This window comes from Heloderma suspectum, chromosome 11, assembly GCF_057233095.1.
Source record: "Heloderma suspectum isolate Gila_16-S chromosome 11, 16-S_ref, whole genome shotgun sequence".
NCBI lineage: Eukaryota > Metazoa > Chordata > Lepidosauria > Squamata > Helodermatidae > Heloderma > Heloderma suspectum.
Window position 1 is genome coordinate 22,650,990 of NC_139468.1, and position 15,218 is coordinate 22,666,207.

Consider the following 15,218-nt stretch of genomic DNA (forward strand, 5'->3'; position numbering starts at 1 on the left):
CAATTGATCACATTATTTTGTTTCTCTTTTCCTAAGAGTGAATGGATTTCTTTTGTGCCGCTAATATAATTTGAAAAATCTGCAGGCACACCCTTGGGTCTGACCTTGAAAGGTAATAGCTTCCAGCATCTGACACAAGATATGTAAACTGGCTGTTAATAAGAAACAGAGAAGGGGAACTATAACAAAAGTGATTAATCCCTGTAGCAGGATACAGGTGGAAAAGAACCACTGGCCCATAAAAAGTTCCTTGCAATGAGCTACCTGAATTGGCAATCGCTGGGTTCTTCTGGCCGAATGAAGATAATAATAATAATTACTGATGATGATGACGTACAGCAAAGGGAGTCAGGGGTGTGGCAGGCAAGATTGGAGGCAGTATGCATGTGAATACCAGTTGCTGGGGAATTCAAACAGGGGGATGCTATTGCATCATGTCTTACTTGTGGGCTTCCTACAGGCAGCTGGTTGGCCACTGTAAGAACTGAATGCTGGACTAGATAGGCCTCTGGTCTGATTCAGCATGGTTCTTCTTATGTTCCTAACTGGGATGCTGAGCTGTCCAAAAAGACTGGACCTCTCTGTATGGTACCAGTGAAGGATGCCATGAGATTTTAACTAAGGTGAAGTCAGGAGAAGGAAAATCTTTATTTAAGCCTTTAGTGGTTGGTATTTCTGTTGAAATGTTTTCCAAATTGTGCACAATAAAGCAAGTGACAGGAACCAAAATAATATTGAAGATAACAGGGATTTTATTGAACTGTGTTGGAACATAGGTAGCAGGCTTATATTGAGCCAGACTATTGATCCATTTGGCCCAGTATTGTCGACACTGATTGGCAGTGGCTCTCCAGACTTTCAGACAGGGTTCTTTCCCAGCCCTACTTGGAGATGCTGGGGATTGAAATCAGGACCTTGGCAGTACAGCCCCTCCCCTATGCAGCACCTTTTCTTTACATCCTGCCTCAGCTCACTCTGTCTTGAGGCTGAACAGAACTGAGAGGCCCCCCAGGTTCATCTTCCTTCAGCAAGGAGATCTGTAGAAAACACCCTTCCCATGAGGTTGGTGTATCAGTTGGCAGCAGAACACTCAGAGCACAGCTTCTCAATAAACCTTATGAATTCTTCCTTTGATGTAAACTTTGGCAATGTCTCTCATATATGTTTCATTGCACACCATACAATCTGAATGAGATCCAAGGCTGATAACCTGTGCAATGTCCAGAGGCAGCTGACAGAGGCACGATCTATTGCCTCTGCCTTCTTTGCGTGCTGGTTCATTTTCGTGACAGCAAAAGCGATTACGGCCATGGTCCTTTTGTAGCATATCTGTGCCATGTAACATGTTTTGTTATATATTCAATGGCTACAGATTATGTCTCATCAGTAAGAAAATCTAGATCATAGTGCTGCATTTCAGACATCACTAATCTTATACAGCATGCTGCATGTGGAATTTTCACTCCCTAATATATTGTCTGCTATTAATATATTCTTCAGCAAAGGAGATCGTTACCTTGTCATGGTGCTGGAGCTTGAGCACCTCAATGATGCCATGAGCTAAACCGTGAAGGGACACCCAAGATGGGAAGGTCATGGCAGAGAGGTCAGACTAAATACGATCCCTGGGGAAGGAAATGGCAACCCACCCCAGTATTCTTGCCATGAAAACTACATGGATCAGTACAACCAGAGATATGTCGGTATACTATCGGAAGATGGGACTCCCAGGTCAGAAGGTGGTCAAAACGCTACTGGGGAGGAACAGAGGATAAGTTCAACTAGCCCCAGATGTGATGATGCAGCTAGCTCAAAACTGAAAGGATGGCTAGCAGCTGATGGTGCTGGTGGTGAACGACGAATGCGATGTTCTAAAGATCAACACACCATAGGAACCTGGAATGTAAGATCTATGAGCCAGGGCAAATTGGATGTGGTTATTGGGGAGATGTCAAGATTAAATATAGACATTTTGGGTGTCAGTGAACTGAAATGGACTGGAATGGGCCATTTCACATCAAATGACCACCAGATCTACTACTGTGGACAAGAGGACCACAGAAGAAATGGAGTAGCCTTCATAATGAATAATAAAGTGGATAAAGCAGTGCTTGAATACAATCCAAAAAATGACAGAATGATCTCAATTCAAATTCAGGGTAAGCCATTTAACATCACAGTGATGCAAATATACGCCCCAACCACAGATGCTGAAGAAGCAGAAGTAGATCAGTTCTATGAGGATCTGCAGCACCTACTGGATAGTACGCCAAAAAAAGATGTTATTTTCATTACAGGAGACTGGAATGCTAAGGTGGGTAGTCAAACGACACCTGGAATTACAGGCAAGCATGGTCTGGGAGAACAAAATGAAGCAGGACATAGGCTGATAGAATTTTGCCAAGACAACTCACCGTGCATAACAAACACTCTCTTCCAACAACCTAAGAGACAACTTTATACATGGACTTCACCAGACGGTCGACACCGAAATCAGATTGACTACATCCTTTGTAGCCAAAGGTGGCGGACATCTATGCAGTCGGTAAAAACAAGACCTGGAGCTGATTGTAGTTCAGATCACGAACTTCTTATTGCACAATTCAGAATCAGACTCAAGAGAATAGGGAAGACCCACAGATCAGTTAGATATGAGCTCACTAATATTCCTCATGAATATGCAGTGGAGGTGAAGAATAGATTTAAGGGACTAGATTTAGTAGATAGGGTCCCGGAAGAACTATGGACAGAAGTTCACAACATTGTTCAGGAGGCGGCAACAAAAAATGTCCCAAAGAAAAAGAAAACCAAGAAGGCAAGATGGCTGTCTGCTGAAACACTGGAAGCAGCCCAAGAAAGAAGGAAAGCAAAAGGCAACAGTGATAGGGGGAGATATGCCCAATTAAATGCAAAATTCCAGAGGTTACCCAGAAGAGATAAGGAATTATTTTTAAACAAGCAATGCGCGGAAGTGGAAGAAGATAATAGAATAGGAAGGACAAGAGACCGCTTCCATAAAATTAGAAACATCGGAGGTAAATTCCAGGCAAAAATGGGTATGATCAAAAACAAAGATGGCAAGGACCTAACAGAAGCAGAAGACAGCAAGAAAAGGTGGCAAGAATATATGGAAGATCTGTATAGGAAGGATAATAATATTGGGGATAGATTTGACGGTGTGGTCAGTGAGCTAGAGCCAGACATCCTGAAGAGTGAGGTTGAATGGGCCTTAAGAAGCATTGCTAATAACAAGGCAGCAGGAGACGACGGTATCCCAGCTGAACCATTTAAAATCTTGCAAGATGCTGCTGTCAAGGTGATGCATGCCATATGCCAGCAAATTTGGAAAACACAAGAATGGCCAACAGATTGGAAAAAATCAACTTATATCCCCATACCAAAAAAGGGAAGCACCAAAGAATGTCCAAACTATCAAACAGTGGCACTTATTTCACATGCCAGTAAGGTAATGCTCAAGTTCTTGCAAGGTAGACTCCAGCAATTCATGGAACGAGAATTGCCAGATGTACAAGCTGGGTTTAGAAAAGGCAGAGGAACTAGAGACCAAATTGCCAATATCCACTGGATAATGGAGAAAGCCAGGGAGTTTCAGAAAAACATCTATTTCTGTTTTATTGACTATTCTAAAGCCTTTGACTGTGTTGATCATAACAAACTGTGGCAAGTTCTTGGTGGTATGGGGATACCAAGTCATCTTGTCTGCCTCCTGAGGAATCTGTATAACGACCAAGTAGCAACGGTAAGAACAGACCACGGAACAACGGACTGGTTTAAGATTGGGAAAGGAGTACGGCAGGATTGTATACTCTCACCCTACCTATTCAACCTGTACACAGAACACATCATGCGACATGCTGGGCTTGATGAAGCCAAGGCTGGAGTTAAAATCGCTGGAAGAAACATTAACAATCTCAGATATGCAGATGATACCACTTTGATGGCTGAAAGCGAGGAGGAGCTGAGGAACCTCATGATGAAGGTGAAAAAAGAAAGTGCAAAAGCTGGGTTGCAGTTAAACCTCAAAAAAACCAAGGTTATGGCAACCAGCTTGACTGATAACTGGCAAATAGAGGGAGAAAACGTGGAGGCAGTGACGACTTTGTATTTCTAAGCACAAAGATTACTGCAGACGCTGACTGCAGCCAGGAAATCAGAAGACGTTTACTTCTTGCGAGGAGAGCAATGACAAATCTTGATAAAATAGTTAAGAGCAGAGACATCGCGCTGACAACAAAGGTCCGCATAGTTAAAGCAATGGTATTCCCCGTAGTAACCTATGGCTGCGAGAGCTGGACCATAAGGAAGGCTGAGCGAAGGAAGATAGATGCTTTTGAACTGTGGTGCTGGAGGAAAATTCTGAGAGTGCCTTGGACTGCAAGAAGATCAAACCAGTCCATCCTCCAGGAAATAAAGCCAGACTGCTCACTTGAGGGAATGATATTAACGGCAAAACTGAAGTACTTTGGCCACATCATGAGAAGACAGGATACCCTGGAGAAGATGCTGATGCTAGGGAAAGTGGAAGGCAAAAGGAAGAGGGGCCAACCAAGGGCAAGATGAATGGATGATATTCTGGAGGTGTCGGACTCGACCTTGGGGGAGCTGGGGGTGGCGACGGCCGACAGGAAGCTCTGGCGTGGGCTGGTCCATGAAGTCATGAAGAGTCGGAAGCGACTGACCGAATAAACAACAATTAATATATTAGAAGTGTGTTCCTGAAATGCATCAGTGATAGTTTGACAGCTTAGAACAGGGTTCTCAATGTGCTGCTCGCAGCTACCCAATTTTTTCCCCCCATTTAAAAAAATTATATGTACATGGATTTGTATGAAATGCATACAACTTCCTAGCAATTACACATGGGCTTCAACAAAAGCAGACCATTTGAAGGTGGCGTCTATATGCCACCCGATCAAATATTGAAAGCGTTGTAATCCACTGCATTATAGGAGGTGAGTGTTTATCCTTCCAATGTTGTAATGTCAGTCTTTTAGCTGTCAAAAGGGAGTGGAAAACCCATTTAAGCTGACCATTCTTAATTTCCATGAAGGAAGTAAATAATTTAAAAGAGCATGTGCATCAGTGAATATTAAAGACTGTTGCAGTATAAAATATGTCTGTGTAATAATTTCCCCCCCAAAAGAACCAACTACTGAACATTGCCAAAACATATGTTTAAAAGAGGCATTAACTGTATTGCACCAGCAGCAATTAGCTGAATTAGTTAATACTTTATTAAAGAGATGTTGGGGTTTCTAATAGACACGAAACTAAAGTTTTTGCTGAATATGACACAACCTAAGTCCTATAGACACAACAGGCTGATGCTAAAGCAATGATCCACTGATTAGGCATTTTGTGATGAGGCCCACAGCAGTTTCTCAAATTCCCAAATGTGCCCATGGGTACAAAAAGGTTGGGGACCCCTGGCTTAGAAAGCCAACCCTAGTTCTATTGTCATCTGATGTTCCTTACAGTGTCCCCAACAGGCAATCAAAGGGCATATATATTTCAGTTGTTAACATATACTTTGAAATAATGCAGGGCTACAAATGCTTGCTGTTCATTTAATGAATACTTGTTTAGAGGGGTATAGATATGCTTGACACGGACAAGATGGTGCCCCCCCCCCCCGTTGCATGTACAGAAGCTGGCTGGATTGGCAGCAGAGGACAATACCGTTGATGAGGTCATGTCCTCCAGAACACCTGAGGCAGCCAGCTAGTTTAGGGGGCCCAGGGCAGGTTATGAGGTATACACAGCTCTATCCTCCAAAAGAGGGGAACAGCTGGGAGGCTGCCCCCCCCCCCCGCCGGTATCCGCTTCCTCAGGTGATTGCCTCACTTTGCCAAATGATAGGGCTGGCCCTGTAAACAATATCCCAATGTGGTCTTGAAGCTACCAGAAGGGAGTGAGGGGTTTCCTGCCAGCCATGCTTCAACAGGTCTAGGATGAACTGTACTAACAAGGTTGAGAAAACAGCTTCTGTGGATGCTAGACCATTATGGGAAAAACAGGAATTTTGTTGCATAATGCTTTACATAATGAAGGGAAACATGCTGGTAATATAAATACCAATATAATATAAATACCAATGAAGGTATGAATTTAACATCAGGACTAAAGGAAAAGTAGGCCAATTTAAAAACATAATGCAGCTATCGCAATGCATTCATCCTTGTTGACCTAGTACCACTGACCTCCTTGGAGAATTAGTGCTGGTTTCAAAAGGATGAGAATTCCATTCTTAGCCGTTGGTCAATCTGCTGTTGTCAGAAAGCAAATGTAGCAACTGCCATTGCAGAACTGTTTTCATCTGCGATTTTAAAATTACAGCTACCAAGCAAGCAACCAGCAAGAACATTACTTAGGAAGCTATTTGAAGAAGTGGCGTTCAAAAGCTAACGATTACCAGGTTGCAAAGAAATCCAGTTCACTAAGATTACACAGGAGAACTGTTAAATCTCATGTGTTCTTGAACATGGTTTTGATTTAATCGCAGAGTAATGTTACTGAAACCTAGGTAACTGAGATGTACATCTTTCCAACATTCTCCAATAAATAATGAAAATTCTCCTGTGGTGTAATATTGAAATTCGGGTTTTACCTGTGCATTTCTTTTCTTGAAGGAATGGGGTTATTCTGCTCTCCACGAGGGAAAGGTTAGGGACTGCAGGAGAAAGTCCCTTCTCAGGGCCGGCCCTGCTATTAGGTGAGGTGGCTGCCTCAGGCATCAGATGCTGGGGGACGTGGAGTGATGGGAAGGTGCTGTAGGGCAGAGCTATGTACATCTCGTGCTCATCCATCTCTGACTCCCAAGCTAGTCTATTGCCCTCAGGTATGGTGAAGGATGCTGCCGTGTTGACAGTGTTGAAGAGTCAACTGCTGGTCCAGGTTGCTTCTCTATGTGGAATTGGGGCGGGGGGGGCACTATCTTGTCCTCCACTTCAGGCAACAAAATTTCTTGGGCTGGCCCTGTCCCTTCTCTTCCTTACAAACAGTCTCAGGCTCCATATTCAAACAGGAGGAGAAGGAAGCAAGTAATGGTGGCCAGTAAAGCAATGTGTAAGATCAAACGTTACTCTGCGATCAAATCAAAATTACGTTCATGGTAATGTAAAGTTGTGTCTGGGCCACTTACCACTTCAGGATGCAGGTGGGGGCTCCTATGATAGAATGCTCCTTCGTGAAGAATGCCGGAGAAATCCACAACAGAACCAAATGAGTTCAGATTTGTATGAATCTGACCCACAGATTCTGCAAAGGACTAGCTTTTCCCCTGTTGGGCAGGTTCCATGGACTGTTTTTTCTAACTTTCCTGAATTTTGCGCAAATTTCATGGTAGAAAAATGCACACTTTTTAAAAAACGGCCAAAAATGTGCATTTGCCCCATAGGCTAAAGTGTGAAAATGCGCATATTGGGGGAAATTGCGCATTTGGGGGAAATTTGTGAATTTGCAAATGCAAATTTGCACAAATTCAGAAATTAAAGAAAATCTGATTCCGTTGATGGGAGGACAATGGATGATGGAATGGATTTTAACACAGACGGAATGGATTTTACACAATCCATAATCCCTATCCTTCATACACATAAAAAATCATCACTCCATATTGAAAACAAATATGTTAGGGAAAAGATTCGCCTAGATCCCTTCTCCCTGTTATCTAATTTGATATGTGGAGGGAATTTCTGTATGTACCCCCATGTTTAGAATGTAATCTAGACTCCTTTTTTTTTTGTTTTGTTTATTTTTTAAAATGTTAGCTATTCAGTCTTGCACTCTCCTCCAATCTTCTGGGGATCAAAGGAGGAAGCTCTCGTTCCTCCCATTCAAACATGTGTAATCGCACTTCCCCTACCAGCACACATGACACACTCTCAACATTCCAAATGTGCTTACTGACCAAAAAGTTGGAGACCCTGGCATAGGGCTACATTTGGGAGACTGGCTACCTGGTTAAAGGAGGGGCCTCACAGTAGTAGTATAGTGTATTGTACATCCTTAGGTTATCATAACATCATGACATTATTATTTAAAAAGAGTTACATAAGATAAATTACATAAAACCCACCATCAAAATGTCAAACACTTAATTGGACCCTCGAGAACTTTTAAAACTCCTTACAAGGCATCTGTTGACCTGTATAGTATGATCAGTTTCTGATACAAGTGCTTCTGCAGCAATATTTTTCAAAAAAGATGTTGCTGAAGGAAGCTGGGGAAGAAGAAATTGTGCCTTTGCTTTACATGTTATTAGTATGAGGAAAGTGTTTTCAGTCAGACAAGCACGCACTGTACCTTTTGCTGTCTGTTCACTCCATAAAGCAGGGAAAGTTTTAAAAGAGCGTTGTCCAACTGATGGCTGAAATGCCCTAGCATTTAGAGTAAGAATGAAGGGCAACGGATAGTTGCTAGCACATCTCAGCAAGCCTGCCATCTCCACAGTTCCAGCAACAAAGCACTCCGCCCTTGACGCTGGTCCAGTTGCCCTGCAGGTATAAAGATTTTATTAGAATGGAGTTAGTGTATTCAATTAACATTATGCTGCAGGCAGAACCACAAAGTCAGAAATGCTTTGAGAGTCACTCTGCAAATATGTATATCTGTGAAATTGTCTAATACTGAACCAGCGTACAGAAGTTTGCTTCCAGAAGCAGAGGGCACAGAGAGTTGACCAGCCTGGAAGCCTAATGTGTGATGAACTTGCTCCAAATAGTTCTGCTGTTTGCAGGGTCTCCCAGGCCTGATTGGCTGGAACAAGACACCCAGAAATACCCTACAGCAATTTGCCTGAAAGTGTGATTAATGTGAAACGGGAAGCTGGTGAGTTTCATGAGACTCTGCCAGCCCATCGATGCACCCTAAATAAAGATATATTCTTAATTACAAACAAATTGGGCACATGGCTTGCAATTAAACAGCCCTGGATTTTAATTTTAAAGGTCAGCCATAGTTATTTAATTTTCTTCATACAATCAACATGTGGAAACTTTTACAGCACAAAAGGAATTATTTATTTATACCAAACAAGACTGTTACAGTTTCTCACACACACACACACACCAACCCCAAAAACTTTGGACAAATTCTGGATTTTCAAGTTGATACATGACTGAAATGAAGTAATGAACCAATGAGTTTCCATGAAGAGAAAGTATCCCTACTGGAAGCTTAAACATTGCTGGCAAAAGCTCCCAGTTTTAAAAATGATTCCAGTCCGCATGACTGTATATTGATGTCACTGAAGCACATTAGCCATACCATGCAATATATTGGCACATGCGGGTCCTGTGCATGCTGACATTTCTAAGGTGGCCATCCTCAGCTGGTTGCTAAGCAAGGATCTCCATTTTATTTCTCACTGCATTTTAGATCTGTCAAGAGGGAGGACAAATGCCAGGTGTGCTGTTCCAGCAAACTAGTGTGATTTGTAGGTGTCATCAAACTTTGGTGAAGAAAAGTCAAACTGGGCAGGAAGCCACATCTGACAAACTGAATTCCATGCTAGCCTACATAAATTTTAGAAGAGTGTGCATTACTTTAGGTCATAATGGGAATAAATTGTTGAAATGCCCAATCTGAAGTGCCTGTCCTCTTGTCCCCTATCTTAGACCCACATTAATTTAGACATGGCGGGACCTATGAACTTATTTGTTTGGGTTCTACACAGCCCATTAACGTTGTGTGGTAAAATGCAATTCCTCCTGCTTTGGTTCATAGTTGGGCAAATCATGGGGTGGGTTGAGGTGATGCAGAAGGTGGCCAGCCTTGATCTAAGTTCTCTCACGTCACTTATTTATTTATTATACTTCTATACCACTTAATATTTTAAAAATTCCCTAGGTGCGTCACATTAAAATGTATATGTAACACAGTAAAAAAAACAATATAAAATAATAAATGATTAAAAACTTTACAACAAGAAAGACAATAAAACAAGGTAGTGACATAATCCATTAAAAAGTATCCTGGTCCTGAGTTTTTTTAGGGCTTTGTATGTTAACAACAGCACCCTGAACTGTTAATGTCTATGAGACACTGGGTGCACAAAAAGTATTTACCCATTAAATGTTCTGTGAGACCCAGCAATTTTGTGTAAAGGGTTCTTAACTCATGTGTTGGTGTTAGAGTCGAGCTGTAGGCAGCTGTCACGGGAGAAGCAGGAGCCAAAAGTTGTGCTAGTGGGTCAAAGCCAAGGGACCAAGCTGAAATGCATCAGAGCCCAAAAGATCATTGTTGCTCAGGCAAAGTCCCAGCACAAACAGGAAGTCCTTTCCAGAGCAGTAGCTGTGTTACAGGTTTGTAGTAAAGACAAAAGCATTTGTTATGGCATAAGCAGATTCATAAAGTGTTATCCTCAATTTCAGGTGTATATACGCATATACACAGAATCATAGAACCATAGAATAGTAGGGTTGGAAGGGGCCTATAAGACCATCGAGTTCAACCATAATTGATAAGAAGTGAACATACGAAGAGCCCTGCTGGATCAGACCAAGGGTCCGTCTACTCCAGCATTCTGTTCACACAGCGGCCAACCAGCTGCCCACGGGAAGCCCACAAACCGGATATGAGTGCAACAGCACCCTCCCACCCATCTTCTCCAGAAACTGATGTACATAGGCATACTGCCTCTGAAACTGGAGGTAGCATATAGCCATCAGGACCGGTAGCCATTGGTAGCCTTCTCCTCCAGGAATTTGTCTAACCCCCTGTTAAAACCATCCAAATTGGTGGCCATCACTACGTTTTGTGGTACATGTGGCCATGTATCCTACTTTACAGAGGACAATCCTCTATTTGAAGGCGTCCTTGATGTCCAGTTTTAAGATCAAGAAGACCAAAGCAGCCTCGATGGTGACATCAACACTTAGCACCTGAACAGCAGACTGAGCAGACACACAGGTCACCTGGTCACAGTCTTCCTCACTGTGGTGAGATAGATTGAATTTCCATCTAAATGATCATTATTATTTCTAAATTTACATTTCTACGTATAAATTAGCGTATGGAAATTTTACGCAAATCCCTGCCCTCTTTTGTTCTCTTTTGTGGTGATGCATCTGCTCTTTTTCCATGATGTGTAAGTGGCCACCCTAGGAGAAAATTGCAAGCAGTAAGGTCAGAATAAAATGGAATACTTAAAGTACAGACAGTGACACTTCAGTTAGAGTCTGAATGTCCTTTACAGCCCTTCCTGACTAGGAGGGCCCAATGTCCAGAATGGGTGAGCAGGGCCGGTCCAGAGCCTGAATATACTTTGTTGCACAGGAAGATGCTCCAAATTGCAGCTCACCACACAGGGAAGCTGAACTCAGAACGGAAAGCTCAGTGGTTCCTTACAGTTGGTCTCTGAGAGTGAACCATTTACACATAAGTGCAGAGATCTTGGGGCCAGAGATCACTGGTGTACAAACACACAGTAAAAGAACTGGCATACAGGTTAAGAAACCTTGAAACAAAATGGCAGGCAATTTGGAACCTTGCATGAGCAAGCACTTTATGTGCACCCTGAAAAGATACCATTCTCCATGATAAAGGCTCCTCTGACCTGCTCTGTACATAACCGGTTTTGTTAGATAACAACTATGTAACAAAGATAGTGTGGTGGTACAGTGGATAGTGTTGATTCAAATCTTTGCTCTGTCATGAATTTCACTGGATGATTTTGAACCAATCACTGTCACTTAGCCTACCCAGGGGTCCCCAACTTGGTGCCTGCAGGCACCTCCAATGGCACCCATAAAGGAGGCCCCAACGTGGTACTTGGCTGCAACTGCAAATTTGTTTTTTTTAAGTGTTTCCTTTTTGTTAATATACATACATGAAGTATCCATAAGCCACCCATTCAAATACTGAAAGAGTTGTAAGGGCCTCAGTACATTGCATTATAGGAGGTGAATGTTTGTCCTTCCAATGTTGTAATATCAGTCTTTTAGCTGTCAAAAAGGTGCAAAGAATCCACTTACACTGACCATTTGTTAATGTCCACAAAGCAGGTAAATAGTTTAAAAGAGCATGTACATCAGTGAATATTGAGGACTGTTCCAGTACAAAAATCTACCTGTGTAATAACCTCCCCACAAAAAGAAGCAACAACCGGGCACTGCCAAAACATATGCTTAAAAGAAGCATTAGCTGTATTGCACTGCCAGCAATTAACTGAATTAGTCAGTCCTTTATCAAATATATGTTGCAGTGTCCAATAGGCACAACACAAATGTTTTGCTGAATAAGACGCAGCCTAAGATCCACAGATGTGACAGGATCACCAAAGCGGTGATTCGGCTATAGTTGGTGCACAATACAACAACTAGAACGCTTGTAGGAGCTAGGCGTTCAGACTATATTACACCTATGTTGCACTAATTACATTGGCTGTCTATTCATTTCCAAGCCCAATTTAAGGTAATAGTACTAGACATTAAAGCCCTAAACTGTTGGAACCAGGTTATCTGAAGGACCGCCTTCACGTGTAGAAGTTTGCCTAATCTTTAAGATCAGCATCTGAGGTTCTGGTCTCTGGTCCTCTAGTGAGCCCTGAGATTAGGGAAAACTAGAAACAGGGCCTTTTCAGTGATGGCCCCACATCTTTGGAATACCTTTCCCTGGTGCATATGGCTGCATCTTCGCTGGCCTTTAGAATCTCTTAAAGATATGTTTACTCCAGTCTGCATCTGGCTGATTTCAATGTACTGTGCTTTTAATTCAGGTTTTATCTGCTGCTACTTATTGTTGTATTATTTGTTACTTTAATAATTTGAGTATTTTTATGGTCTGAGTACCACAAATTTTGGATTACAAATAAGTAATTTGTTTTGTGAGGGTTTTACCCTGAAAAACAGGCTAGAAATCTCTTCAATAAATAATTTTCCAGGTAGTTTATAAACAAGTTAAATATGAGAATAAAACAATGCACAGACCACACATACACAGAGTGAAAGTGGACACACAACTTTAATCCCTTGCAAAATAATGTTGCCAAGGTGCCTGAAATTCTGCACCAAGAAACACTGAATTATGCAAATTAAGTAAATTTACATAAAGTTGCTGAATTCACAGTGCAATTCTATGCATGTCTATTCAAATGTTATTGGACTTACTCCCAGGTAAGTGTGTGTATAGGACTGGAGCTTCAGTCTGTTTCTGCTAATCATGGGGAGGGGCAAAGAACCAGGCACAACACTGAAGCTTCTCTTTTTATCTCTCTCTTTCATACACACACACACACACACACACACACACTCCTTTGCCCCTTTCTAACTTTTGAAATTTAAGCAAGCATTGCCTACACCCTTTCAAGTTAATCTTCACAGCAAGAAGGCCTAGAAAGGTGTTTGTTTTTTAGAATTAAGGCTGAGATTCTCAAGATGCTGATTTCTGTGCCTTCATTCCAGACATGTTGCTAAGTGGTCACAGAATACACACATAAACCTAACTGGATTGGAAGCCTGTCCTTCTAAAGGACACATCATTGCAAATCCCCGCATATTTTAGGGCTGAGCCTTTGCCAGGCATTTGAATCAGATCCTCAACGCAAATTAAGCCCTGACCTGTCCTGACTCATCTCCTTTACGGACAGAATGGAAGATTAATTTCTGTCTGCTTCCATTTCTCCTACTTGGGGATTCATTTTTAATGGCGTCTTAGCTGTTCTCCAAAGTGGGAAAGAGTTCTTGTTCTGTGCTCCTGAATGAAACATTGTGGGGCCTTCATCTCCACTCTCTACAGTTGTCTTGTCAGCCTGACACAAGGGCAAGGTAACTCTAAGGAAAGAGTTGAAGGGGCAACATTTCTCTGTACACTTCAGGCAAGGAGTATCAGGCTTGGAGGAATAGCTTAACGCTCATGAATGACACACACCCCGAAGAAAAAGCAGCGAAAGACTAACCTGAGGTTGTTGTCCTTAGCAGCTTGCTCTATCCTCCATGAAACACAAAAGGGAAGCCCCGGGACTGTCTGTATAATGACCTTCACGTTTACAGCTTGCTGGCGGAGGGAAGAAGGGCAGTTTGTGTGGTCTATAAATAGGCTCCATGTGATTCCAAAGGCACATTCCACTTGGCACTGACAGCATGGCGAGTTTCATGGCAACACACATCAGGTCCTGCTGGAAGGCTGCCCACAGGCCTCACATTTCCGAGTCTCCTTGCCACGACCGGGGAGTGCAACCTGGGCCACGATATATTAAGGACTGGGCCTTTCGGTGTTGACTCACAGTAGGAAACAGCAGTAGTCTCATGTGCCTAAGTTAAAAGGTTATATACTATTACCGGTCCAATAGTGGATCGGGTCAAAGCTGTCCTAACCATTTGGGTGCCTGTGCACTTACTCTGTGCACTTGGGAGTAAGAGCTCCACCGTGCGGCTTAAACATACATGGGATTACACTGCAAAATGACCTACAGCTCTGTGTGAATGGTAGTGCAGAACTTTGAAACCTGAGGTTAAAAAAGTCAAAAATATTCCCTGCTCTCCCATCCCCCCTTCACTTTCACTCATTTTATTTTTTTATTGACAGGAAATTAGAGGCAGAAAATGGTATCCCTTCTGGAACCCTGAGGCCAGGATGAGGGCGGAGGAGTTATTTGGGCAAATTTCTGAGGATGATACTTCAGCCTGTGCCCCTGGAACACAGAATGGCTGGGGCTGATTCTGTCCCACATTTATTTTTTTAAAAAAATAACTGTGGATTGTAAATATATATATTCATCTAAAGACTACAGAACTTCTTTATTTGCTGTTGCAATTTACAGAATTTGACATACATTTATCCAGACAATTGCCATGGCTTGTGCTGGTGATCATTTGAGATAACTATTTGGCTTTAAGTTTGCTGTTAGATTTCTTGCATTTACAAGTCATTTCTTGTAAATGACTCTACATCTTACTTGTGTATTTTACTTGCGCCTTGTAACGTAGTGTTCCAATGTGACTTTAGGTTGTATGTCCTATGGCTATACATATATAAATGCCACATTGGATTTGACCTCCCAGATTAACAATTCACATCTTCACACAGGGAAGTAAATTCGCACCAGAGAAAGCACCGGTGAACCGATACTTGGATAGCACTGTTTTCTATACATTGGACTTACCAAAACATCCATTCTCATTTAAATTCTCACACATCTCTTGATCCTTTATAGTAAATGAACACATACCCCACACTGTACAGATGAAAGACGACTA

The 15,218-nt window shown here is 42.2% G+C and overlaps 1 protein-coding gene across 1 annotated transcript in view; it reads right to left on the reverse strand.

The window, feature by feature from the left end:
• Positions 1-14,092, reverse strand: part of LOC146337133 (NAD(P) transhydrogenase, mitochondrial-like) — a 112,146-nt gene extending 98,054 nt beyond the window's left edge. Inside the window, exons 1-2 of the mRNA XM_084817151.1 lie at positions 13,919-14,092; positions 8,326-8,516 (exon numbers count right to left, since the gene is read on the reverse strand). Of these exons, the coding sequence (XP_084673277.1) occupies positions 8,326-8,464 (139 nt within the window). The 5' untranslated portion in view covers positions 8,465-8,516; positions 13,919-14,092. The remainder of the gene's footprint in view (positions 1-8,325; positions 8,517-13,918) is intronic.
• Between the last annotated feature and the right edge of the window lie 1,126 nt (positions 14,093-15,218).